This window comes from Anolis carolinensis, chromosome 6 (assembly GCF_035594765.1).
Source record: "Anolis carolinensis isolate JA03-04 chromosome 6, rAnoCar3.1.pri, whole genome shotgun sequence".
In the NCBI taxonomy this organism is placed as follows: Eukaryota; Metazoa; Chordata; class Lepidosauria; order Squamata; family Dactyloidae; genus Anolis; species Anolis carolinensis.
Window position 1 is genome coordinate 64,669,847 of NC_085846.1, and position 27,277 is coordinate 64,697,123.

Below are 27,277 nucleotides of genomic sequence, written 5' to 3' on the forward strand. Positions count from 1 at the left end.
GCCATATAATCCAGGTTCAGAATGCAGATTAAACAGGATTATATGTCAATGTAGACTCATATAATCCAGTTCAATGAGATTGTTTGCATTATGAGTCTACACTGGCCATTATAATGCTGTTCAAACTGGATTATATGACAGTGTAGATAATCCAGATTATCAAATCATATAATCCATATTATCTGCTTTGAACTGGATTAAATGAGTCTACACTGACATATAATCTAGTTCAAAGCAGATAATCTGGATTTTATATGGCAGTGTAGAAGGAGTTTAGGAGAAAATTCTGAGGCCATGTTTGGATTTGAAATGTCAAATTCCTATAAAACCAGCAAACCTTTTGTTTTGGGGGGTGGGTGGGAGAAAAATGGTTATGACTTTGACTTCCATTTTTTCCGAATTGGGGGCATTTCCATACAGCCATATAACCCAGAATATCAAGGTAGAAAATCCCACAATGTCTGCTTTGAACTGGGCTAGTCCACACTGCCATATATTCCAGTTCAAAGCAGATAATGTGGGATTTTATTTAACTGTGTGGAAGGGATCTGGAACTCCCGGAAAATCTATAGCAATGCAATACGATATATTAAATGAAAACGTTTTTTTTAAAGAAAAAAAATAAGCCGAGCCAGCCAGGAGTCGAACCTAGAATCTTCTGATCCGTAGTCAGACGCGTTATCCATTGCGCCACTGGCCCTGCCTGACGACCCTTTTTCCCCAATTGCATTCTACATTCCGCCTGCTACGCTCCTAGTGGCTACGGTAGAAACAAAATCAGGGGTGGAGCTAAGCCCAGCCAATCAGAATCCTCTATGCTCTTTCACTCCGTCCCTCGTTTCTTTTTTTTGAGGAGGCGGAGTTATACTCAAGCCGCCGGCCAATCCATTCGGCGTCTCAGAGGGGGAGTAGTTAAGGGAACTTGACGTCACAATAGCGAGGCCCCGCCTACGCGCTGCTTTGCTTCCAGGATAGGTCGGCGTGGTTGCGAGCTTCCGGTTCAACCAATCCTAAACGCTTTAGTCAGCGGGGGCGTCGAAATGCTTTCCGATTAGTTTTGTCCTGTGTGGGTCGCCGTCCTGAAGGCCCAAGTGGAGGCCGTCAGGTGAGGCGCGGGAAGGGAGGCGGAGCCTGCGAGGCCAAGCTCGAGCCGGTCGGTTGGAGGAAGGAGAGGCGGGGCGGTGGAGGAGATGGCGGCGGCAACGGCAGCGGGGCGAGCCTACGAGAACCTGAAGCTGTGAGTAGCCGAGAAAGGGGACCGGGAATCCCGCCCTTTCCTTCAGGAGGGCACGGGTTCCCTTCTTCGCTCCCTCGGTTCCCACAAAGGACACCTGCTGTTCGCCTTTGGCCTCCTCTTCGCCCTCCTTGATCCCTCTCCTTCCTTCTTAAGACGTCAAGGCTTCCCCACGTCACCTTTTCTGTCAATTGTGTCTTCCCATCTGTTTTAGCTAATTGAAGATCTTCCGTATTCCCATTCCAAGTCCCGTCATTCACAGCCCCGTTTCCATGCCCTCTTAGCAATACAGTAGAGTCTCACTTATCCAACATAAACGGGCCGGCAGAATGTTGGATAAGCAAATATGTTGGATAATAAGGAGGCACTAAGGAAAAGCCTATTAAACATCAAATTAGGTTATGATTTTACAAATTAAGCACCAAAACATCATGTTATACAACAAATTTGACAGAAAAAGTAGTTCAATACGCAATAATGCTATGTAGTAATTACTGTATTTACAAATTTAGCACCAAAATATCACGATGTATTGAAAACATTGACTACAAAAATGTGTTGGATAATCCAGAACGTTGGATAAGTGAGACTCTACTGTATTTGATTACCCATCTCTCTCTTTTCGGCTCGAGAGGCACAACACGGTTAACATTCATCATGATACTTGAAAACATTCCTTTATCAAGTATATATATATATATATATATATATGAGGGAAAGTTGTGGTTTGGAAATATAAACTGTTGAGATATTTGGGTTGCTGTGAGTTTTCCGAGCTGCATGTTCCAGAAGTATGATCTCCTGACCTTTCACCCACATCTATGGCAGGCATCCTCAGAGGTTGTGAGGTATATTGGAGACTAGGCAAGAGAGGCTTATATATTTGTGGAAGGTCTGGTGTGGGAGAAAGAACTCTTGTCTGTTGGAGGCAAATGTGAATATTGCAATTAATCCACATGATTAGCATTGAAAAGCCTTGCAGCTTCAAGGCCTGGCTGATTCCTGCCTGGGGGAATCCTTTGTTGGGAGGTGTCAGCTATCCCTGATTGTTTCATGTCAGGAATTCCATTGTTTTTTGAATTTTTTATTACTGGTAGTCAGATTTTGTTCATTTTCATGGTTTCTTCCTTTCTGTTGAAATTGTCCATTTGCTTGTGGATTTCATTGGCTTCTCTGTGTAGTCTGACGTGGTAGTTGTGAGAGTGGTCCAGCATTTCTGTGTTCTCAAATAATATGCTGTGTCCAGGTTGGTTAATCAAGTGCTCTGCTATGGCTGACTTCTCTGGTTGAGTTAGTCTGCAGTGTCTTTCATGTACAGACTATAAATACTATAAATAAATTCCTTTATTTGCGCAATTACGTGTTTGGTGGTCCCTATGTATACTTGTCCACAGCTGCATGGTATACGGTAGACTCCTGCAGAGGTGGAAGGATCCCTCTTGTCTTTCACTGAACGTAGCATTTGTTGGATTTTCTTAGTGGGTCTGCAGATAGTTTGTAGGTTGTGTTTCTTCATCAGCTTTCCTATGCGGGTTAGTGGTTCCCTTGATGTACAGCAAGAACACTTTTTCTCTGGGTGGATCTTTATCTTTTCTCTTGTGGCTTGTTCTTGGTCTTGCGGCTCTTCTGATGTCTGTGGTGGAGTATCTATTGGCCCGTAAAGCCCAATTTAAATGGTTTAGTTCACTTTGGAGGTGATGAGGTTCACAGATTCTTTTTGCATGGTCTGCCAGGGCTTTAATTGTGCTTCTTGTAACTAAGAACTACCACGTCAGATTACACTGAAAAGCCATTGAAATCCACAAGCATGTGGACAATTTCAACAGAAAGGAGGAAATCATGAAAATGAACAAAATCTAGCTACCAGTATTAAAGAAACCTCTAAAATCAGAACAGTAAATAAAGAACAACACTCTGAAAACAGAGGAATTCCAGACATAAAACAATCAGAGACAGCTAACACCTCCAAACAAAGGTTTCTCCCAAACAGGAAGAAGCCAGGCCTTGAGGCCACAGGACCATCAAATGCTAATCCAGGTGATTAATTACAATATCCACACCTGCCTCCAACATACAAGTTATTTCTCCCACTCTGGACCTTCCACAGGGGGATTTGACCTGGATTGCAGGTGGAAACTGAGGTGTCTACCACTGCTTCATCTAATGCAAGTCCTCCCAAAGAAAACATGGGACAGGAACAAAGGGAAGAAGCTGTGTCATTAGACTTTATATGAACAAGACCTTTTATGATGGCCAAATGAAAGCTCTATTAGTGCAAAATCCACTGACTCCATTCCCAGGATATGTATTTCCTGTGGATTTATTATGTCAGAAGTGAATTGAAGGTACAAATTGTAATGTATTTAAAAACACCAACAAAGTTTAAAACTTGTCATTATACTAATGCCTTTGACCAGTAGCTGGCCACTTGGAGTGCCTCTAGTGTTGCTATAAGAAGGTCCTCCATTGTGCACGTGGCAGGGCTTAGACTGCATTATAATATGGTAGGTGGTGTGTGATTTCCTCTTTTCCACACTCGCATGTTGTGGACTCCACTTTGTAGCCCCATTTCTTAAGGTTGGCTCTGCATCTCATGGTGCTAGAGCACAGCCTGTTCAGCACCTTCCAAGTTGCCCATTATTCTGTGTGCCCAGGAGGGAGTCTCTCATTTGGTCTCAGCCATGGTTTGAAGTTTCGAGTTTTAGCCTGCCACTTTTGGACTCTCGTTTGCTGAGATGTTCCTGTGAGTATCTCTGTAGAGCTTAGAAAGCTGTTTCCTGATTTAAGGCATTGGCATGCTGTCTGATATCCTAACAAGGAATGGGCTGGCAATGTCACTGCCTTAGTCTTTTCATTATTGGCTGCTACTTCCCAGCTGATGTCAGGTGGTACAATACTGGCTAAACAGTATAATATCTCCAGTGGTCTGGGATGTAGACATCCTGTGATAATGCTGCATGTCTCATTAAGAGCCATATCCACTGTTTTAATGTGGTGAGATGCGTTCCACACTGGGCATGCGTATTCAGCAGCAGAGGAGCAAAGCACAAGGGCAGATGTCTTCACTGTGTCTGGTTGTGCCAGTCAGTTTTCATATGATATTATTTCTAATGCCCACTTTTTGCTTGATAGTCAATCTGCGCTTCTTGTAAGTCAGAGCACTGTCCAGGGTAACTCCCAAGTATTTTGATGTGCTGGGATTCCTTCCCAGGTAATCTTCAGAGCTCGAGATACTTATCTGTTCTTGAGGTGAAAAGCACACGTCTGTGTTTTAGATGGATTAGGAATCAACTGATTTTCCCTGTAATAGGCAGTAAGAGCACCTAAAGCTTCAGAGAACTTCTGTTCAACAATTTAAAAGCTTCCTGCTTGGTCGGTGATTGCATGATCATCAGCATAGATAAAACTCTCTGTCCCTTCTGGCAGTGGCTGATCATTTGGTAAATGTTAGACATGGATGGAGCAAGCACACTCCCCTGAGGCAGGCCGTTGTTCTGTTTTTCTCAGGAGAAGGCGAGGATTTACAGTGACATAGACTGCTGACAGGTCTATGAAGACAGCTCCTGTAATCTGATGCCTTTCAAAACCATCTTTAATGTGCTGAGTCAGGTTCAACACTTGTGATATGCAGCTTTTGCTTTTCCTGAAGCCAGCTTGCTGTGGAATCATACATGAGTCTATTATTTCCACCATTCTATGCAAAATAAGTCTCTCCAGAACTGTGGATAAGGAGAGGCACCTACAATTTCAACCCAAATGGTTCAGCAGATTTCACTGGTTAGCCTATTCATTTCATGTACAAGGTGTACTCTGTAAGTTTGGTGTGGTGTTTGGAGGAGAAGGTGGGGTATAGGTGGTCATTAGCACTTAATGGTCATCAGCATTACTTGCTAAAGCATTTGTGTGATGGAAAGATGCAATGCAAGTCTTCAATGAATGTACCATCAGAACAACTTGTGCTTGACTGAAAACTTCTTGCTAATTCACAGTGGAAAAGTCCTGATATAACCTGTCGTCATGATAAAAAAAATAAGGAAATGCAGAAGAAAACAGAAGGAACGCCTGCCAATTGTGGAAACTATTGTCCTTTGTGGCTGACAAGAACTGGCTTTAAGAGGGAACAAAGATTCAGGACCTATTACCTGTGAAAAACCTTTGCACAATGATGGTAATTTCAGGGCCCTGTTGAGATCATGTGTCAGATCAGGAGGCACTGGCCTGAAATGTCATCGGGGGGGGGGGGGGGGGAGTTTTAACCCCCCCCCCAAAGATTTTTCATATAAAATACACATTAAATACACAGGGCAGAGATTAAAACACAGGATATGAGTTTAAAATTCATGCTTAAAACTGGCTGCATTTATGTTTGTAGTTTAGAATTATATGCAATTAGAATAGTGAGGTATGTTGTTTTTAGGTATATCTGTATTTAGGTATGCGTAAGTATTGTACACTTGTGTATTTTATGTTAAGAATTTAAAGTATTGAGGGAAATGCTTCAGAACATTCCATAAAAGCATATTAAATATATTTCTACACATTAATATTGAACATATTTCTACACGTATTAGGTGGCCAGTGTGTTGGTCTCATAGGCCCCTGCTACACTGCCATATAATCCAGATTATCAATCATTTAATCCACATTCTCTGCTTTGAACTGGATTATATGAGTCTACACTGCCATTTAATCCAATTCAAAGCAGATAATCTTGATTTTATATGGCAGTGTAGATGGGGCCACAGGTGGGATAGCAGCGCAACCAAAGAATTTTGCAGCTGGCGAATTTTTCCTTCAAGCGCCAAATGTTTAGCATTTCAGAGAGGAAGATATTGGGTACATCTACACCAGAGCCTAACATCCCAAGGCTTTCCTCATTTCACCTTTCCTATCACCTCTCTCTCTTCCCCCCCCCCCCCACTTTTCTTCCTCTTCCAGTTGATGTTTCCCAGCCTTCTATTGCAATTCTCATAATCCCCAGCCCTACTTCCTCACTTCCTCTGCTGTTTTCGCCCTTAAGCATCTTGGTCACATGGGTTGGTCTCGCCCTGCACCAAAGCTTTCCAAATATTTCATGTTGAAGACTTGCATCTTGTCACAACACAGTCATTCCGTTTGACTAGCAAACCAGAGATTAAAAACAACCCCTTGTAAGAGATACAGGCACATGCATAAATTGTTATAATGAAATTTATGGGGACACAACATAACACCTTTCATTTTAAATATACGATTTGTAAGATAATATACATTTCAAGGTTGTCATTTCTCATATTTGTGCGAGATACCTACACAATGCACAATGTGTTACGACACACAGTTTGGAGAGCTCTAATCTACACTGTAGAATAAATGCAGTTTGACACCACTTTAATTGCCAGGGCTAAATGCCATGGAATTATGGGAGTTGTAGTTTTACAAGGTCAAAGAGTGATGGTACCTCACCAAACTCCAACTCCCAGGATTCCATAGCATTGAACTCTGACCATGAAAGTGGTGTCAAACCACATTAATTTTACAGTGTAGATGCACTACCAAACATTAATATCTTACATGAAAATTCACATACAGTAGAGTCTCACTTATCCAAGCCTCGCTTATCTAAGCCTCTGGATAATCCAAGCCATTTTTGTAGTCAATGTTTTCAATATATCATGATATTTTGGTGCTAAATTCGTAAATACAGTAATTACAACATAACATTACTGCGTATTGAACTACTTTTTCTGTCAAATTTGTTGCATAACATGAAGTTTTGGTGCTTAATTTGTAAAATCATAACCTAATTTGATGTTTAATAGGTTTTTCCTTAATCCTTCCTTTATTATCCAAGATATTCACTTATCCAAGCTTCTGTCAGCCCGTTTAGCTTGGATAAGTGAGACTCTATTGTATATATCAGCTGTCATCTCAGATTGAGAGAGAAGGAGTCATATTATCCTTTCCTGTAGTACATTTTTGTACTATGTAATGTATGCAGTTCTTCCTTTTATGTATATTACGTTGTGTGTGTGTGTGTGTGTTAATAAAAATATCTGAAAAGTCACATCTTACAAATAAGTTCAAATATATTTCAGTTATTATCTCTGACTGAGGGAGAGAGGGAGTAACAGTATCCCCACTCATGTTGTGTGGTTTCTGCTATGTAATATATAGCGTATGTATGCAGTATTCCCTTAATGTTTTATTTATGTGAAACTTTTTATTTGTTAATAAAAATATTAGAAAATAAGTTGCATCTGACATGGAAGTTCAAAAACTTATCAGTTATCATCTCTGAGGAAGAGGAAGTCATATTATTCCCCAGGTGGCACAGCGGGTTAAACTGCTGAGCTGCTGAACTTGCTGATCGAAAGGTCCGAGGTTCGAATCCAGGGAGTGGGGTGAGCTCCCCCTGTTAGCCCAGCTTCTACCAACCTACCGTGTTTCCCCGAAAATAAGACCTCCCCAAAGAATAAGACCTAGCAGGGTTTTGGGGGGATTGCCAAATATAAGGCCTCCCCTGAAAGTAAGACCTAGCAACTGAGGCTGCAGCAGAGTTCCATTGGGAAGCATGGCTGCAGGGCAGAAGCAGCACTCATTCATACACCGGAGGGAGGGAGGGAAAGTGCTTGCTTTCTGTGCCTCCCTCCCTGGCTGGCCTTGCCTTGCCTGTCCCCCAGCCGAGGCTTGAAAAACCTTCCGTGGCTGCTGCCTGCGCTGCCGTTTCTTCCTTCTCCGTCCTGGCCATGCTGGCCACGCTCTCTTCTTCCCAGAGGCTTCTGATTGGCTCCTGGAGCCAGGGCAAGGGAGGGTGGGTGGGAGGGAAGGAAGAGGGCTTTCGTCCTGCTGCTTCTGCCCTTAAAGGTACAGGACGCATTGGGATTCTCCTCTCATCTTCCTATCCTATGCCATGAAACTGATTATTTTATACTATTACTAGCTGTGCCCGGCCACGCGTTGCTGTGGCTTAGTCTGGTGGTGTTGGTCAGTCTACATTAGGTTGTATTGATGCTGTGACCTCCACCTTCTTAATACTCACATTAGTAGTAGTATTTGAAGTCTGTTACCTTCTTCAATTTTTGTGTTGATTGATAATTGCTTGAGATCCCTGTTGTCTTTGGTTTGTTGTTAGTTGTAATGTCTGATTCTGCTGAGTGCGGTTTATATTTTTATTGTGGTACAATAGTCTTTTTTTTGCCTGTGTAGGTGTTTATTATTATTGTTGTTGTAGTGGTCATGAAGGTTGGATAAGTTAGATGCTACTGTATTTTTTGGAGGCCCAGTGTAGCACTGACTGGCCTCTCAGCCTCAGTGCCTGGCTGTTTCTTGCCTGTGATGGTGTTGATTCTTATTGCTGTTGTTGTTGTCATTGTTATTATTGTAATTGTTTTTTTGGAGGCCAAGTGTGAATGTAGGGATTGGGGAGGTGGATGAGTTGTGTTGTCAAATTTTGTATTTGTTATAGTCACAATGCGTTGTTGTGAGTTTTGTGGGTCCGGATTGTGGTTTTGTGGTGTGGTTGTGTTGTTACAACCGGGAGAAAAGACTTTTGTGTTGTGTTGCCAAGTTTTGTATGTCTGGGGCATTTAGTTGTGTGGCAAGTTTCGTATTTCTGGGACATTTAGTTGTGTTGTTATAGTCACGATGCATTGTTGTGAGTTTTGTGGGTCCGGATTGTGGTTTTGTGGTGTGGTTGTGTTGTTACAACCGGGAGGCAAGGTTTTTGCGTTGTGTTGTCTAGTTTTATATTTCTGGGGCGTTTAGTTGTGTGCCAAGTTTCGTATTTCTGGGATGTTTAGTTGTGTTGTTATAGTCACGATGCATTGTTGTGAGTTTTGTGGGTCCGGATTGTGGTTTTGTGGTGTGGTTGTGTTGTTACAACCGGGAGGCAAGGTTTTTGCATTGTGTTGTCAAGTTTTATATTTCTGGGGTGTTTAGTTGTGTGCCAAGTTTCGTATTTCTGGGACATTTAGTTGTGTTGTTATAGTCATGATGCATTGTTGTGAGTTTTGTGGGTCCGGATTGTGGTTTTGTGGTGTGGTTCTGTTGTTACAACCTGGAGGGAAGGCTTTTGCGTTGTGTTGCCAAGTTTCGTATTTCTGGGGCGTTTAGTTGTGTTGTTATAGTCACGATGCGTTGTTGTGAGTTTTGTGGGTCCTGTGTGGTTTTGTGGTGTGGTTGTGTTGTTACAACTGGGAGGCAAGGCTTTTGCATTGTGTTGCCAAGTTTTGTATTTCTGGGGAGTTTAGTTGTGTTGTTATCGCATGATGTGTTGTTGTGAGTTTTGTGGGTCCGGATTGTGGTTTTGTGGTGTGGTTGTGTTGTTGTAACCTGGAGGCAAGCCTTTTGCATTGTGTTGCCAAATTTCGTATTTCTGGGATGTTTAGTTTTGTTGTTATAGTCACTGCGCAAACAACTTTATCATTTTATATATATAGATTCTATTGCCATATTATTATCATCATATTCTGTTACTATTATTATATCCCATTATATTATATTATCCTATTAATATATTTTAAATCATTATATTATATTTTTCTATTATTATTATATCATTATATTATTATTCTATTATTATTCTATTATATTTTCATATTATATTATTATTCTGTTATTATTAAATTCCATTTTATATTACCCTATTAATATATTTTATATCATTATATTCTATACTATTATTCTATTATATTATCATATTATTATTTTATTATTATTAGCATATTCTGTTATTATTATTATATTCCATTTTATATTATCCTATTAATATATTTTATATCATTCTATTCCATTCTATTATTCTATTATATTATCCTATTATTATTATATTATTATGCTATTCTGTTATTATATCCCATTATTATATTATCCTATTAATACCATATTATTATCATTTTCTGTTATTATTATATCCTATATTATATTATCTCATTAATATATTGTATATCATTATATTATTATATTATCATATTATTATTATAGTATATTATATTATTCATCATTCATGACTACATTGAAACTAGAATAGAGAGAAATCAGCGTGGAAACCTTGTGAAACCTAAATTGCAAGAGGTACCATAGATTGTTGTACATGTAAATAATGGTAGTAACAAGAAATTCTTGAAAGGATTCATAGTTTGTCTGGTTATGCTGGTTTGTGATGACAACTACTTTACATTATAAATGTTCATTTTGTTGTTCAACAATAAATGTGAGCTCTTCTTCATGGAAAAATAAGACATCCCCTGAAAATAAGACCTAGTGCATCTTTGGGAGGAAAAATTAATATAAGACCCTGTCTTATTTTCGGGGAAACAGGGTAGCAGTTTAAAACATGTAAATATGAGTAGATCAATAGGTGCCGCTCCGGTGGGAAGGTAACGGCGCTCCATGCAGTCATGCCAGCCACATGACCTTGGAGGCATCTACTGACAACGTCGTAGACTCTTCGTCTTAGAAAGGGAGATGAGCACCAATCCCCTAGTGGACACGACTAGACTTAATGTCAGGGGAAAATCTTCACCTTTATCTAATAGTGTTGTTTGGACTATGTAATATGTAGTAGTTTTCCCTTAACTGAAACTTGTTTTCTGAGATTTGTTTTGTGTTAATACATATATTAGTTTAAAAAGTCAAAGTGTACATGACACTCTGATTTTGTGGTTGGTTTTCTGAGTGAGATCTGTAACAATGCCTCTTCCCTGGCCAAGCCTTCTTCTTCCACCAAAGGCTTTTGATGTCATTTCAAACACCTTTTTTCTCATCTTCACTGAGTGAGTTCTTCATAGAATAGCCGATAGTGCCCCATGTCCCCAATGAAGATTTTATCTTCTTTCAAAGAGCCTTGTTATCTCAGTGTAATGTTAAAATTTAGGGCAGCGTGTGCCCCCCCTCCAGTTGTCATTGGAAATATTGGCTGTGGCTGATGGGAGCTGCAGGCCAACAATATCAGAAAAGTTTCACATTATGTATCCCTTTCTTAGGAGTAAACTGCTCTATAATGGAAACAGTGATGATTTTAATTGTATAAGATTGTCATGTCCTTGCACCTTACAGTTCTTGCCTATAAAAACATACAAATGTTTAATAAATTCAGGGCTTTTGTATATTTTTAATTATAGAACTGGTGTGATATACTGGTTTAGTGTTGGGCTGTGACTCTGGTGACCAGGGCCTGAATCCCACATCATCCATGGAAACCTGGTGGGGTCAGAACCTGCGGTGGCCTAGGAGATAAAAGCCTTGTGACGTGAAGGATGGGTTGCTGACCTGAAGGCTGCCAGGTTCGAATCCCACCCGGGGAGAGCGCGGATGAGCTCCCTCTATCAGCTCCAGCTCCATGCGGGGACACGAGAGAAGCCTCCCACAAGGATGGTAAAACATGAAAACATCCGGCCGTCCCCTGGGTAACGTCCTTGCAGACGGCCAATTCTCTCACTCCAGAAGCAACTCAGGTTGCTCCTGACACGAAAAAAAACAAAAAAACAAAACCTTATGGGTGACCTTGGGCAAGTCACACTCTCTTGGCCTCAGAGGAAGGAAAAGGCAACTCTCTTCTTAACTAATCGTGCCAAAGGTGTTCATAAGTTGAAAATGACTTGAAGGCACACAAAAATCATTCTTATCAGTATAAAGTTTCCTATATATTATTACTTGGAAACATCTCCTTATTTCATTATATGTTCCTCTCCATGCTTATTATAGAAATCAGTTCTTCAGTGAACTTCTGTGTGTTTCCTGACATGATGTCTTCCAGATATGTTAGGTTGCACATCCCATCATTCCCAGTAACCAGACTTTACTGAGGATGGTGATTTCTGTCGCATCCATCGAGAAGAGACCAACATGAGGAAGACTATTATAAATATGTCCCATTTAAGATTTTTTTGCTGTAGCTTTTGAAGAGAAGGAAAATTTGTTCTAATATCCTATGTAGTAATTCCACAATTTATAATTGAAATAAACATCAGGAAAGATTATATTCTCTCCAGCATTGTAGTCTATAGGAAAAAAGCCTCCTGCTTTTCTTTGTTTTGAGGGTCAGTCTTTGGAGTACTTACTTCTTCATTAGTATTTATTGTTTTAATAGTACAGTACTTGGTGTTGGGAAAAATGAAGGGTGACTTATGCATCTTCAGTAAATAAAGATTGCCTAAACTAAATGTTAGTGCAGTGGTGTTGTAAATGTCAAGAGGAGGGCACATAAGCTTTTCGAAGAAAGATGACTCAGGACACATCATGAACAGTTTTGTATATCTTTATCCTTTGTGGTGCTTGGAGAGAAAATTAGAAAATCTACATATTTATATAGAAAACTAGCTGTGCCCGGCCACGCGTTGCTGTGGCGAAGTCTGGTGGTACGGGAAATAAAGTATTGAGGAATTGGTGGTAGTTAAGGTCAAGGGTAAGGTTTTCCCCTGACATTAAGTCCATTATAAATGGGTTATATAGCTGTGTGGAAGGGCCTTGAGTCTACACTGCCGTATAATCCAGTTAAAATAAGATAATCTGTATTTTACAGGCAATGTGGAAGAGGCCTAGGTGAGACCTAACTCTGCCTGTCCCCTGGGCTGAGTGGGTTGCTAGGAGACCAAGTGGGCGGAGCTTAGCCTTCTAACTGGCAGCAATTGGATAAAAACAATTATTCCTCTCCCTCTAATTAGGACTTTCTTTTTCTTTTCTTTTTGTTGTATGAACGTAGAGGCATGGATGAGGGGTTGTGCTGCCAAGTTTAGTGTTTCTGGGATGTGTAGTTTTGTTGTTTTGTCCTAGGCCGAAATTTCATTACCCTTTTATATATATACTAGCTGTGCCCGGCCACGCGTTGCTGTGGCAAAGGGGTGGTGGTATTGGTTAAAAATTGTTGTGTAATTTTTATTTGACGTTATTTGTTTTTTTAAATTGATTTTATTGTAAGTTATCTTTTTATTTATTATATTTTATTATTGTATTGTATTAATTTTTAGTGTCTTAAATTTTTTTAGTGTTTTTTATTATGTTTTATTGGGTTGCTAGGAGACCAAGTTGGAGGAGCTTAGCCTTCTAACTGGCAGCAATTGGATAAAAGCAATTATTCCTCTCTCTCTAATTAGGACTTTATTTTTCTTTTCTTTTTGTTGTATCAACCTAGAGGCGTGGATGGTGGGTTGTGTTGTCAAATTTCGAGGTTGGGGGGCCTGTAGTTTTGTTGTTTTGTGGGTCGCCGTGATGCCATCACTCTTTTATATATATAGATAGATACAGAAATGTCAGATGCAATTTGTGGAACTAGCTTCTAGATAAGCACACTCACAAGTGCCTAGTTAGCATTTAAATGATCAGAAATAGTGATAGTTTTTTTATCTCACAGTCTTCAGTTTATTTAATAATGGATGACCAAATGAATTTTATGAGTGCTCAAAATATATCTTTCCTCTTGGGTTCTCTATCCTCCTCTGTGCTGCAGGAAGAAATAGATACCTATGTGGTTTCAAAATGTCCACTGTTGCTAGACGTTAACACTGTAAAATTAATTCTCAATTTTTTTAAAATGATGTTTTAAAAGCATGATCAAAGCATGCAAATGTATATTTAGATTTCTTGTAACAGATAAATCTACTTTTTGTTTGTTCTGGGAAAAAGCCAAAAGCACATGTTGAATTTAATGTTTCACTATTAAAGCATAGAAGGATGCTTTCACTGTTACTTTATTGTGTTATTGCCTTGTTCTATAACTCTGTTTCCAGTTTCTCAGAACATGCTCAAATGACGCTGTGCAATAATCTTGGAATGGAATGTTCCACCTTCCAAGTTACTGAGAACATAGATTAAACAGTTCAGCGTAAACTGAGCTGTGTATTAATCTGGTATAAGTAATATGCACATAACCAATGATTATTTTAACTGATTAATGGTTACCTTTCTGTGTATGAAGTATTGCCTGAAATCAGTAAAAATGCTGTCTCAAACATTGTATCAGGTACAATAATTTACTCTTGAAGTATAGTATGGAGTATTTGCTGCACTTAATAATTCTCTAAGCATGTTCCAGACAAAAATTGCTCGCTTTTTTCTTGCAGTTATTGAAGCCATAACATAATTGTTGTTGACCTTTGCAGATGAGTGTCTTGTCTGTGTTACTACTAGAGTAGTGCAGTTTCTAGCACAATGATGCCACATAGAAATTGTAGTTATAATTCAACAAGATACAATTGTTGATGTATGGTGTCTTATGTTTGACCTCAGGTGTCATTTTGTCATTCACCAATATGAATTTATAGAAATATAATAACTCAGTAGTAAATTGTTGGGTATAACCTTTAACTGGAAAATATCAGAGTAAAGCAGATGAATTAGTATAGCTTTCCTGAAGCAAGAGCAGTATGGAACAACCACGATTTTCTGCTTTATGGCTAAACCCAGTGTTAATTCTGCCCTGAAAGTCCCATATCAATGGACAATTTAATTGTAGCAACCAATTCATTTCAGCAATGTCTACTCCACATAGAACTAAAGCTGGATTTTTCTCATACGTTCAGAGATTTGTTATTTCTAAACTGACATATACATTACCTTGGTAACAATTCTGCAAGATTGCGCCATTGTCTGCAGGAGCAAGCTGTGTGCGTAACCACATAACAGTCTCATTTTTATGCCTTATTATTTTGTAAAATGGGGAGGATGCGACCATTATGTGAAGAAAACAAACCAGACCTGGCTGGGTCTAGGTCTCTTCTGCTCTTACCTGTGAAGAGAGAGAAGACCCAGCTGGCTCTAGTTTGTCTGTCTTTTTGAAAACCATCTATCATCTGAGAAGAGAGAGCCCTAGACTTGGTTGGCTCCAGTACAATGGTTAAGCAGGCAAAGGCAAGAAACCAGTTTTTGGACCCCAAAAGAGGAGCATCACTATTATGCGATGGGATTATTATGTGGTGAAATTTGGTACCTGAAAGTGCATATTTTTTCTGGAAATCAATAACATCGATACCTCTGGGGAGCAAGTGGATGGTTCTTCTCTCCTTCTCATATTCTCGCACTTGAGGAAGTACAACCTGCGAAGCAGTAACAAGTTGTTACTGAAAGTAGTGTAGTAGGGGAAAACTGTTTGGACTTATTCTTGCATGTGCCTTTAGCAAGAAATAAAGTGAAGTCATTTTCATATAATTTGTCTGTCAATTTCACCCTTTCTGGTGGGATTCAGAAGTGATCATATCCAACCCCAGGTGTGTGTTGCCTAATTTCTCATCCTTTCAAGTTTGTACACAACTCTGCATATTGTACAAGGGCTATCCACAAAGTAGATTATGTTTTGGATTTTAAAAAGGACAAAGTATAGGAGAAATCATTTACCATATGCAGCTGAAAGCCACATCCCAATACTACATCTCACGTAATTCCCATTGAAATCTAGGCACGTCTCAGATAGATAAATGGCTTTGGAAAGTTCTGCCCCAGTAAATTCTCCCGCTTGTGTCCTCAGCCCTTCCCCCTTCTCCCTTCCTGCAGCGTCGCCCAAACGCTGCGTTGCCAGCCACGCCCCCATTGTTGGAAACGGAGGAGAGATGCGGCAGTATTTACTGGGGCAGAACTTTCCAAACTCATTTATCTGAGACGTGCCTAGATTTCAATGGGGATTACTTGAGATGTAGTATTGGGATGTGGCTTTCAGCTGCATATGGTAAATGATTTCTCCTATACTTTGTCCTTTTTAAAATCCAAAATGTAATCTACTTTATGGATAGCCCTCGTATAATGCCTTGAGACTCCAGATTGAATAGAGGCCACTGCAGTTGTCATGTGCAGCTTCAAGTTATAGTCCAAGTTATCTTTGAGTAAAATCCTATTTTAGCACAAACTGGAGTAGAACCTCTCAGTCAGGGAGATTTACACATGTGATGATGTACTATTCAGTAGTTGATTCAGTTGGTTTACTCTAATTTGGACTACGTAGAAGAATTCAGACCATAGTTTTGAAGTACCATTTGTAAGACCAGTAAAAGCTGGGTGTGTTGGCAGGCTTGTTCACTCTTTAACATATATAAGAGTAACCCACAGGCCCCCTCAAGTGGTCTTCTATTTCTCCTGCTAAAATTGTATTCCTGCTAGCCTATTTAGAAAGCCAATGTACTTTGAGCACTGGACTATGATTCTGGAGACCAGGGTTTGAATCTCCTCTTGGACAATAAAACCCACGGGGTGTCCTAGGGAAAATCATGCTTCTCAACCTCAGAGGAAAGCAAAGTCAAATTTCCTTGTGCATAAAACCCCATGATAGCTGTTTAAGGATTCCATAAATCAGAAACAACCTGAAGGCACACAGGCACAGCAGTTTGGATGCAGTGGAAAACATTTGGATGCAAGTACAATTTAAATGCAGAAGGTTCCTGCAGGGCTACAGAACTTTCTACTTTTGCCTTTTCTGTCTGATGATGTAGGTTCCAATCCACATATGGACGTTTTCTTTAGTAATAGAACATTTAATTAACATTTAGATCTTAATGTAGTTGAAGGTATTGAGTGTGGGAAGATTTTTCTTCTTTAAATGTGAGCTGTGGCTGCTTTTCTTTTTTGTTTTAAATTAGCCACCTTAATAAAGATATGCGTCCAAATATTATTGCATTGTTATGTGAGGTAACCTGCTGAACACAGGAATATAATATAAACCTGGCAGGTTATAGGACTCATAGAATTGTCCATATTCCAGAATGCTTTCTCAGTCTTGCTTTAGTGTTCGTTTTCTCCTTTTGGACACTTTTAAGGGTAGCTTGAAGATGAATTTGCCCATCACAGGAAGTGCCTTCTTGGGGTTCTTTTCCCAACAGTATGCGGTAGTTGGCATTGAAGAGACTCCTGTATTAGACTAAAATTGAGGATTCATAAGGGAAATGTGCATATTACTGAAACAGAGGTTGTCACAGTGCGGGCTAAACAGATTTTTAAATGAGACTGAATGCAATGCTATCTTTAGGTTCCATTAGAGCATCAAAGAGTCAGCCCATAATATCTTTCTCAATAATCAGGGGGGAAGAGTGAGGTACTTCGGGGGGGGGGGGGGGGAGTCAGATATATTTAAATCCCAAGTGAGCATTAATGGTTGAAAGTGGTATGCTGCCTTGCCATCTTCCTATTTGATATATAATGCCCCTTATATGCAGTCATTGCAAGTGTGATTTTGTTCTACATACAGTATTACTAGAAAATTTCAGTGTTCTGTTCAATCAAGAATAGGCTCACTACTATTTTGAGCAACAAATATTTATATTCTGAAGAAATTACAATTTTGTGAGTATTTGTCAGGGACATGTCATAAAACTTGTTTGAGTACAATTCTTTTATAAGGATGAACTAGCAGGGGAAATTTTCAGGTTGTTTTTTTCTCACTGGGTGTGCTGAAGGGTCAGACATGAGCCCAGTAGGTTTCAGCCATTACCTCTCAATGTTACGATTTCTAGGCAGGGAGGAAATTCTAGAGTTCCAAAGTAATTAGTTGCTTGGGAGAGGATGGAACTAGCAAGACCTCTTATCAGTCTCCCAAACCAGGCAACGCTGCTTGCTTTAGTTATATTACTCCTTAAGTCCAGGTAGGCAGGCAGATAAGTGAAGGCTGTCAGATGGAAAAACAAACATCTCACTGAAGAATCAGAAAGTCTTATTGAAGCCTCAAATTCAAATGTAAATAAGATTATTTAGAATATAACAAGATACAAAAGGGAGAACGCCAGGGGCAAATCAAAAGCATGCGTAGTGTACTAACTCTTGGAGGCAAAAAATCTTTGCAGGGTAGGGACAATGTAAAAAAGGGGGAATTGTTAGGAGGTGGGAAGGTGCATAGGATTTCCTCCACCCCATTACCAAATGTGGTTGAGAATATTGACCCCAAATGGCCTGTAGCTCTCTTGGAGAATAGATGCTACTGGCCATTTTACCACATTTGCAGGCATTTTGGTTGTCCTCACATTTTTCCTGATATGTGCAGGTCTTTTTTTAAAACTAGGAAATTATTAGAGTGATAAGACTGTACAAGAATCTTATCTCATCCTTATGTTGATCATCCCAGGTTCGGCCAGTCCAATATAGCCAGGAGGACATTTCTCTACCCGCTGGTCCAGGAATGTACTGTGAATATATGTATTAATTGGAAAAAGGATGCTTGTAGTGTATGATATATTCCAGTGATCAACAGAATATGCAAGCCCCTGCAAAACATAGTTTCCTGATTACCAGCCATTTTGCTTTACAACCTTAAAGAAGTAGATATTGTAGGGCATTCAGTGTCTCAGTGCCTCCTAGGGAAACATAATTTTCTCTTATGCCAAGCAAATTGGATAACAACTCTAGAGTGAAAGGCCAAGGAGGGTACAAGAACAGGCCAGCTTGAACTGTATATGCTTTCCTTTAAAATCTTTGCTTTCAGATGATATATGCCTGTCTGAACAAGTGGTCACTTCAGGCATCAGACATAACCCGCTATGGCTCTTGAGCTATATGCCACAATAAATTGATTAGCCTTGACAGAGCAATAAGACCCTTTGCCACTCTAGTAAGGGTAAGAGCTGGATTGTAAAGCATTTTCCTTGTTGAAATCTCTTTAAAAGTCTAAATCAGATTCAGGCAATTGTCCACTCACTTCTCTGAGGATTGCCTCCCCTACTGTGCTCTGCACCAAATTTTAATGATTTTTATTCTGTGGATGACGAGAGGAAATTTGTCACTTTCGTTGTCACCTTTATCATATCCAAGCTGTTTCAGCCTCAGGAGTGGTCTTTTTCAAGCCAGAAAATAAAACAAAAAGTCAGTGTAGGTTTTGAAAAATATACCTTGGGCCTCAAAAATGAGGGAAGATGTGACAAACCAAGAGATAAAATTTCAAGGGGTGATTTGAGTTTTAAAAAACTAGTTTGAGGAGTCCTATTCAGGGCCTTGGGAGTCTGTGTGTGAGCTGCACTTTCCCATCCCTAAATGCATATCCATCTGACATACAGACTGGACTGCATGTTTGTTTATTTGATGGTTTCAGTACGACATGCTGCACATCTGTCAGTCAGACACTGAGGCAAAATGCCAGACAAGCTGCGTATTTACCTGAAAATGCCTCAAGCACCAGAGTCCCCCCCCCCCCGATAGAGACAGGCATATTTAACTATGATTGACAGATGTGCATGGAGAATCATGAATTGGACTACATCTTTGGCAAAAAACTTGCTTAATAGATAGCGGAAGAGCCAATTTTTAAAAAATATTTTCTGTCCCTATTCCTACATCTTAAATATTTTCCTATTCTTCTGCAACCTGTTAAAATCTCAGTTTAATATCCTACCTGTATGTCAGCTGATAACGATGTAACCCTAGCCTGCCTTAATCACCCTCTCATTAATTGTTTTGTGGGACTACTTTAGTTTTGTAATGGGACTTTTGTCCACACAGTGGAAGAAATTGTCTGAAAATCCCAGAAGTATTTTATTTAAATTGAATCTCTTTTATTAATTTCATTTGTGTTGTTTTATGTAAATATGTTATTGATTTTAAATGATGATGTACTGCATTTTATGTGTTGTATGGCACCATCGTGTGCTATTTTGTTAGCTGTCCCGAGTCCCTATGGGAGATGGTGGTGGAGTATAAATAAAATTGCTGTTGTTGTTGTTGTTGTTGTTGTTGTCGTTGTTATTATTATTCAGATTTTGGGATTTCATTCGCCACATATATCCCATGGGGATTTTTTTTTCTTTTATTGTTTAATTAACTGAGATGCTTCATTTCTCAGAAATCAGCTCTGTAAAGACTATTACTCTCCTTATCTTGTATTACTATGCTTGAAGTTGCTGCTAACTTTTTAAAAGGTGGACACCTATATATTTTCATGATTGAAAATGGAAGTGGGTTGGCTTCTTTTCTTCTCTGGATAATTGCCATTTGCTAAGACTGTAGAAATGATATGCTGTTACTTGATCTCACAACACTTGCATCTAACGTCTATCTTCAGCACTGAGGTTTAATGACATTAACACATCTTATTCTGAGCAGGGTGACTGACCATTTGTTTCAAAGAAAGCACAGAAAAGGTCTAAAAATATTTTAAAATATATTTCTGCTTCATGATGGTTTTCCTAAGGACACCAAGTGAACTCAGTGGCTGAATGCAAAACACAGCATATTTAGGACTAACTGAGAGAAAGAAGTTGATAGCATAGGTGTAAGTTAACTTTATCATATACATAAAGTGTCTAGGAACAGTTTTGTGTGAATAGCAATAGAATGCGAAACTTGTCAGTATAGGGTGACAAGTTTAGTTTTAGCAATAGTCATTGGAAGATAAAGGCAGGAAGAAAGAGTTTTGCCTAAAGTCAACTGTATGAATGTGTTCTGATTATTTATTTTGTATATTTAAATCCCTCACTGCTAATTTGAGTGGTTTTATAAGTATATTCTGATGTCCTCTATATGACTGTTTATTATTTGAAGTGCTTTATTATGTTATGTTTTATAGGCATTGAATATTTGCCAATTTTTGTTGTACACTGCCCAGAGTCCCATTTGGGAGATAGGGCAGTATAGAAATAAAGATGATGATGATGATGATGATTATTATTATTATTATGGTGGAGAGAATTGTTGAAATGTAGTGTGATCCTGGATGGAAACCAGAAAGGAAGTTTGGTTAATCAAGCAAGAGAGCCCTCATGAGGCTGGTGTGTTAACTAGTGTTTTAGGATGTGTAGGAAATGATTGGTTTTGTTTTTCTATTGCTATTCACACATGCAACTTACTCTTAGATATAAAGGTCTGTTCCTAGACCCATATCGATAGGCAATCACTTGTCACTGAGTTTGATTGTCTTCCAAGGATAGAGCCTTGGCAGGGAGTCTGTAATTGACTGTAGAGACCTATTCTGGATCTGTATGATCTTTCGCAGTGAGGACATAGATTTCTAGATAGAAGGCAGTCATTACAAAGAGTTCGCATTTCGCATGTTTCAACCTTTCGCCCTCTATTTGTGCCTCTTTAAGCCCCACAGCACTGTTAGTAACAGCTGATCTCCAGTTATAACGCTTGAGGGTCAGGGATTCCCAGTTCTCTGTGTTTATTCCACATTTGATTAGGTTAGCTTTAACCCCATCTTCAAATCTCTGTTGCTGTCCACATTCCATTTTCCTTTCTTAATGTGAGAATAAAGTGCTTTGGGAGATGGTGATTGGGCATTTGGACAACATAGCCAGTCCAGCAAAGTTAATGACATAGGATCACCGTTTCAGTGCTAGTGGTTTTTGCTTCTTCCAGAATGCTGAATTCATTGGTTAGAATTATATTTGAACTATAGCTATGACTTGTATGTTCAACATGAGCCTAAAGGATGGAACAAGAGGTATAGAAGAGCAAAATAAAGAATTGGGAGAAAATTGTTCTTGACTTTGTTAGACAGATTTCTTTTAAGAAGTGTTTTTTGTTTTAACTTTTGATCTTGCTTTCAAGATCAAAATAATCAAATCTGAGAAATTAATCTGTTGACACTAAACAAGAATGTCTTTTCTTTTACATACAATATGTTTTAATTCCTGTTTTAATTCCCTGTCTTATGATATGGAAGTATAATATTATTGCCAAAGTATACTAAAGGTAGCAGTATTATGAGAGAATCGTAGTCCGTCTGCTCGTCTTGTGATGTTCTATTATATTTTTTATACCATAGGCACATAACACCAGAGAAGTTTTACGTGGAAGCTTGCGATGTTGGAGCAAATGATGTACTTGCCATTGACAGAGTATCCACGGAGGTTACTCTCACAGGTATCACTTCATTGTCACTTTGATATTTGCTTAATATGATATGTTACTTTGCTCTAAGATACAAAATAAAATTGTCATCACAATCTGACTCATTTTAATAGCATTTCCATTGCAGTCTATCCATTATTCTCACAGTAGTGTATTTTGCTAGTTAATAAGTGGTAATTAAAACAAGGAATCTTATTATGGCATCTTAAAAGACTAATAAATGTATTACTACATACATTTCCACATACAGTAGAGTCTTGCTTATCCAACGTAAACGGGCCAGCAGAATGTTGGATAAGAGAATATGTTGGATAATAAGGAGAGATTAAGGAAAAGCCTATTAAACATCAAATTAGATTATGATTTTACAAATTAAGCACCAAAGCATCATGTTATACAACAAATTTGACAGAAAAGGCAGTTCAGTACACAGTAATGCTATGTAGTAATTACTGTATTTACGAATTTAGCACCAAAATATCACGATGTATTGAAAACATTGACTACAAAAATGCGTTGGATAATCCAGAACGTTCGATAAGCGGATGTTGGATAAGTGAGACTGTACTGTACTTCAAAAGTGTATACCATTATAAAATGTTAGTTTGGAAGGAATTTGAAGAATCAGCATTGATGCAACAATGTAACACTCTTCTTCCTCCTCTGTTAACAGTTAAGGTTTTTTTATTTTACCTGCATGTTTGGAAAACTCAAATTGGAGAGATTTGATATAAATATGTATACCATATATACTCGGGTATAAGCCGACCCGAATATAGACCAAGGCACCTAATTTTACCACAAAAAACTGGAAAAACTTACTGATCAAGTATAAGCTGAGGGTGGGAAATGCAGCAGCTACTGGTAACTTTCGAAAATAAAAATGGCCTCTGCCTCTTTCTTTCCTTCCTTCCTGAGTGCTTGCTTTGCTTCCTCTTTATCTGTCCTGGGACCGGTTCTGTACAACATCTTTATTTTTCTTTACTTAGATGAAGAGTTAGAAGACATGATCATCAAGTTTGCAGATGTCACCAAATTGGGAGGGATAGCTAATACTCCAGAAGACAGGAGCAGAATTCAAAATGATCTTAACAGATTAGAGAGATGGGCCAAAACCAACAAAAGGAAGTTCAATAGGGACAAATGCAAGATACTCCACTTAGGCAGAAAAAATGAAGTGCATTATGAGAGGCTTGTTTGCCACTTTTTGGGGCTTCTATTGTGGTTTTTCTGCATGAAAGCAGGAGGGGGTTGGACTACATGGCTTTTGGGGGTCTCTTTCTACATCATCATCATCATCAGTATAGGCCGGGCTGCCACTTTTGGGAGTTTTTATTGTGCATTTCCTGCATGGGAGCAGGAGAGGGTTGGGCTGCATGGCCTTTAGGGGTCTCTTTTTACATTATTATCAATATTAATATAGGCTGGGTTGCCACTTTTGGGAGCTTTTATTGTGCTCTTCCTGCGTGGGAGGAAGGCAAGAAGCAGAGAGGTCACGGAGGGGAATGGAAGGGGGGGAGGCGAAGGGAGCAAACTCAGTCTCAATGGAACATGCCCTCACTCCCCTCCCTCCATGGAGGGGAAGGGAAGGGCGAGGGAGGAGGAGAAGGGCGGTGTGCAACTGTTGTGCCCAGAGGAAAGAACAGGCCTTCCTCTCCTCCAATGTGAGGTTCCTGGTCTTTAAGCTCCACGCTTTCCTGCCAGGACCCTCACCCGAGTATAAGCCGAGGAGCACTTTTTCAGCCTTAAAAAAGGACTGAAAAACTCGGTCTATACTCGGGTATATACAGTATATCTTTTCAAATGTGTGTATTCCAATTTGCTCCAAATAATAAGTCTTTCACCTCCAAATCCTTGGACTTCTTCAGTGTTTATTTAGTGTAAAAAAATCATATTTCTGTAAAATTACAGCAAAACACCATTGTTTGGTCTTTATTACCCCTCCCATCTCCATCAAACTGGGGTGGGTGGGTGAAAAAACAGCCCCAAATAAAGAAAAAACCAGATACAGCTAGAAATTTAGATTACTTATATATTTTCATTGGTTCAGCTCCCAAAGATTAGATATAGTGAAGGGGTGGAAAGCTCCCGCCTCTCAGTCTCGTTGACATTCGTTGATGAGTACTACCGTTTGTGCTGTTTTTTTCCTTTTCAGTTAAGAAAGATATTCCACCTTCAGCAGTTACCAGGCAAATATATGGTATTCTGGGAACAATCCGTCTTGTGGCAGGTATGAGGCATGCTGGAAAATTGAAATAAAATTGTTGTTATTGTTACGGGTTTGTAGAAAAACAAACTGCGTGCAGTCCTGTCCAGACTTATCCAGTCCTTTGTTTTATCCACAATGAGCAAAAGAAAAAAAAACAAGCCACGAAAAAATGGAAGAGAAAATCAAAATTTACTCTTAAGTAGCAGAGTCAAAAATCATAATAAAACTTCCAGCAACAAAAACTCACATAGTCTCTTGCATTAAATTCATGCAACTTCATAGTAGGCTCTCAGCAAGCATTCAGTAAGTCCCCCAGTAAGTCCCCAAAAGACATTGCAAACATTTCCCAGATATACCCCATTCAGGGAGTGGCTCAAGCCTGTTAGCCCTGATTGTTCCAATTACTCAACCATGAGTTGTAATTGACCAGGTGTTTTTCTCTTAACACACACATACACAAGTAGTGATCCCACAGAAACTTAGTCACATACATGCATATACAGTAATAGTTATATACACTGATAATGTTGATTTAAGACATGAGCAAGTATGAAATAGAAGAAAAGAACCATGTGTGAACTGTTTGAAACGGCATTTTGGGCACACTTGAACTAATAGAATTTGGTTTCAAGGCACAATTGCATTGTATCACTAGTGAAAGGTGGGAAGAAAAATTGAATTCTAACTGCATGTATACATGAAGGTTTCCACTCCAGTAGTAAAGATGTAACTTGGATGTAGACCTTTGGAAGTTCTGTGGTAAGAACCAGTTTATATATTCAGTACAATCATTGGGGTGACATTATTTCTGGGAGCAAGCTGTGTATTAAATATTTTAGTGCCTTCCCCGCTATCTTCAAAACTGTCGGGCATATAAACATCACATGATATTGAAGGACTGTGCAACAACCTTTCTCTTGGCTCTGAAAATTCTTGTGATGTGAAAGCTTGAGTAATTATGCTTGCATTTCCCCATCTGTAGCCTTCTGGAATGGTAAAAACATACTTTGTGAATAAGCCCATGAAATTGGGCACTAGCCATCCTTTGTGATCCAACCCTCAGGATGACCAGCACAATATATAAATTATTGAAAAAGAGATTTAAAATACAATGCCCCTTCCCGCTTTGGCTTGTTTGTGTTGTGAATTTGAAGAGAAATTGAGAGGTAGAAGAAAACTGTGTAGCTGACTTCTTTTCTTCCCATTTTACAGGCACATATCTTATTGTAATAACAAAAAAGAGAAAAGTAGGTGAATTCTTCAATCATGTAGTCTGGAAAGCAACCGACTTTGACATCCTCTCTTACAAAAAGACAATATTACATTTAACTGATATTCAGGTAGGATATGTTTGATGTAATAAAACCTTTTTGACAATTTCAGCAATCTCTTGGAGTACATTTGAGATAAAATGACAGCTGTATTGATGCTTGTTCAAGAACACAATAATTGAAATATTATTTTCAATTCTTACGAATTCAGCAATTAGCACATAGCCTGGTGAACTAGTTTTCTGGATGGAGACACCACTCTAATTGGTCATGACCCCTAGGAAGCTGTTGCTGAAAATTAGGAAACTTTCCAAAACAGAATTCAAAAGGACAGTTCAAAAGGACAGAGTTGTAAAAGACAACTGGTAGATCCCACACCTTTTTATACAGATGAAAACTACTAGCTGCCTTCCATGGGCCCATATACCCTGACTATAATTTTGAAATGATCCCATATTTGTTGCTTTTCTGTAGGTTTTACTGATAGGATTCAAACTGATCTACTTTATACCTTATTCAAGTTTGAACCTGGGGTTTTTTTTAGGGGAGGGGGATTAAATAACAATAGTTTGAAACTAAAGTGTAATTATCATAAAGAGGGGATAGATTATTATGATCCATATCCTTGTCCTCTGCTAAGTAGCTATGTATTGAGGGCATGGCCTATATTGTAACCTTAACATGATTGAGATGTCCCTTCCAAGTAGGGAAAAGCCTTAAAACCTCGCTGCATTGAGTCTTTATCAGATGTTATACAGCATTTTCCACTTGACTAGATAATGTGACAGTAATAATGTCAAATAACAATATTTTACCTCTAACAGTTGCAGGATAATAAAATCTTTTTAGCAATGATTAGCCATGTACTGAGCGTGGACGGATTTTATTTTTCTACAACATATGATTTAACGCACACCCTACAACGGTTGGCCAATACAAGTCCGGAGTTTCAAGAAATGAGCTTGCTTGAGAGGGTAAGGATGTTAATCCCAAGCTTCTTTAAAGTTTTATGAAAAACAAGTTGGTCGTAATTGCATACTATCTTAACAGTAATCATTATATAGTATCACTAGCTGTGCCCGGTCACGCATTGCTGTGGCTTAGTCTGGTGGTGTTGGTCAGTCTATATTAGGTTGTATTGATGCTGTGACCTCCACCCTTCTTTATACTCACATTAGTAGTAGTATTTATAGTCTGTTACCTTCTTCAATTTTTGTGTTGATTGATAATTGCTTGAGATCCCTGTTGTCTTTGGTTTGTTGTTAATCTTGATGTCTGATTCTGCTGAGTGCGGTTTATATTTTTATTGTGGTACAATAGTCTTTTTTTTGTTTTGCCTGTGTAGGTGTTTATTATTGTTGTTGTTGTAGTGGTCATGAAGGTTGGATAAGTTAGATGCTACTGTATTGTTTTTTGGAGGCCCAGTGTAGCACTGACTGGCCTCTCAGCCTCAGTGCCTGGCTGCTTCTTGCCTGTGATGGTGTTGATTCTTATTGTTGTTGTTGTCATTGTTATTATTGTAATTCTTTTTTTGGAGGCCAAGTGTGAATGTAGGGATTGGGGAGGTGGATGAGCACTGAATGGCCTTGTAGACTCCGTGCATGGCTGATTCTTGCCTGTGTAGGCGTTTATTATTAGTGGGTGAGTGGATGGATAGATGAGTGGATGGATAGATAGAGTGGGTGCTCTCCTTGTTTCCTTTATTCCTATGCTGTTCCCTTTCTCTGCTTCGATCCTGAGCTTGCTGATAAGAACACACTGGTCAGAAAGGAGGGTAAATATAACCGGATCAATGGTCTTTCTCTCCCTTTTGCTCTTGGCCTTCCGGGC

The 27,277-nt window shown here is 39.1% G+C and overlaps 1 protein-coding gene and 1 non-coding gene across 2 annotated transcripts in view; one reads left to right on the forward strand and one right to left on the reverse strand.

Annotated features, from left to right (window-relative positions):
• Nucleotides 1-627: 627 nt before the first annotated feature.
• On the reverse strand, nucleotides 628-700 carry trnar-acg (transfer RNA arginine (anticodon ACG)). Its single transcript has one exon. It is a non-coding gene; the product is annotated as a tRNA-Arg (tRNA).
• Nucleotides 701-1,034: 334 nt separating this feature from the next.
• Nucleotides 1,035-27,277, forward strand: part of sacm1l (SAC1 like phosphatidylinositide phosphatase) — a 62,758-nt gene continuing 36,515 nt past the window's right edge. The window contains exons 1-5 of the mRNA XM_003225767.4: nucleotides 1,035-1,237; nucleotides 21,882-21,979; nucleotides 24,123-24,197; nucleotides 25,389-25,516; nucleotides 26,272-26,421. Of these exons, the coding sequence (XP_003225815.1) occupies nucleotides 1,191-1,237; nucleotides 21,882-21,979; nucleotides 24,123-24,197; nucleotides 25,389-25,516; nucleotides 26,272-26,421 (498 nt within the window). The 5' untranslated portion in view covers nucleotides 1,035-1,190. The remainder of the gene's footprint in view (nucleotides 1,238-21,881; nucleotides 21,980-24,122; nucleotides 24,198-25,388; nucleotides 25,517-26,271; nucleotides 26,422-27,277) is intronic.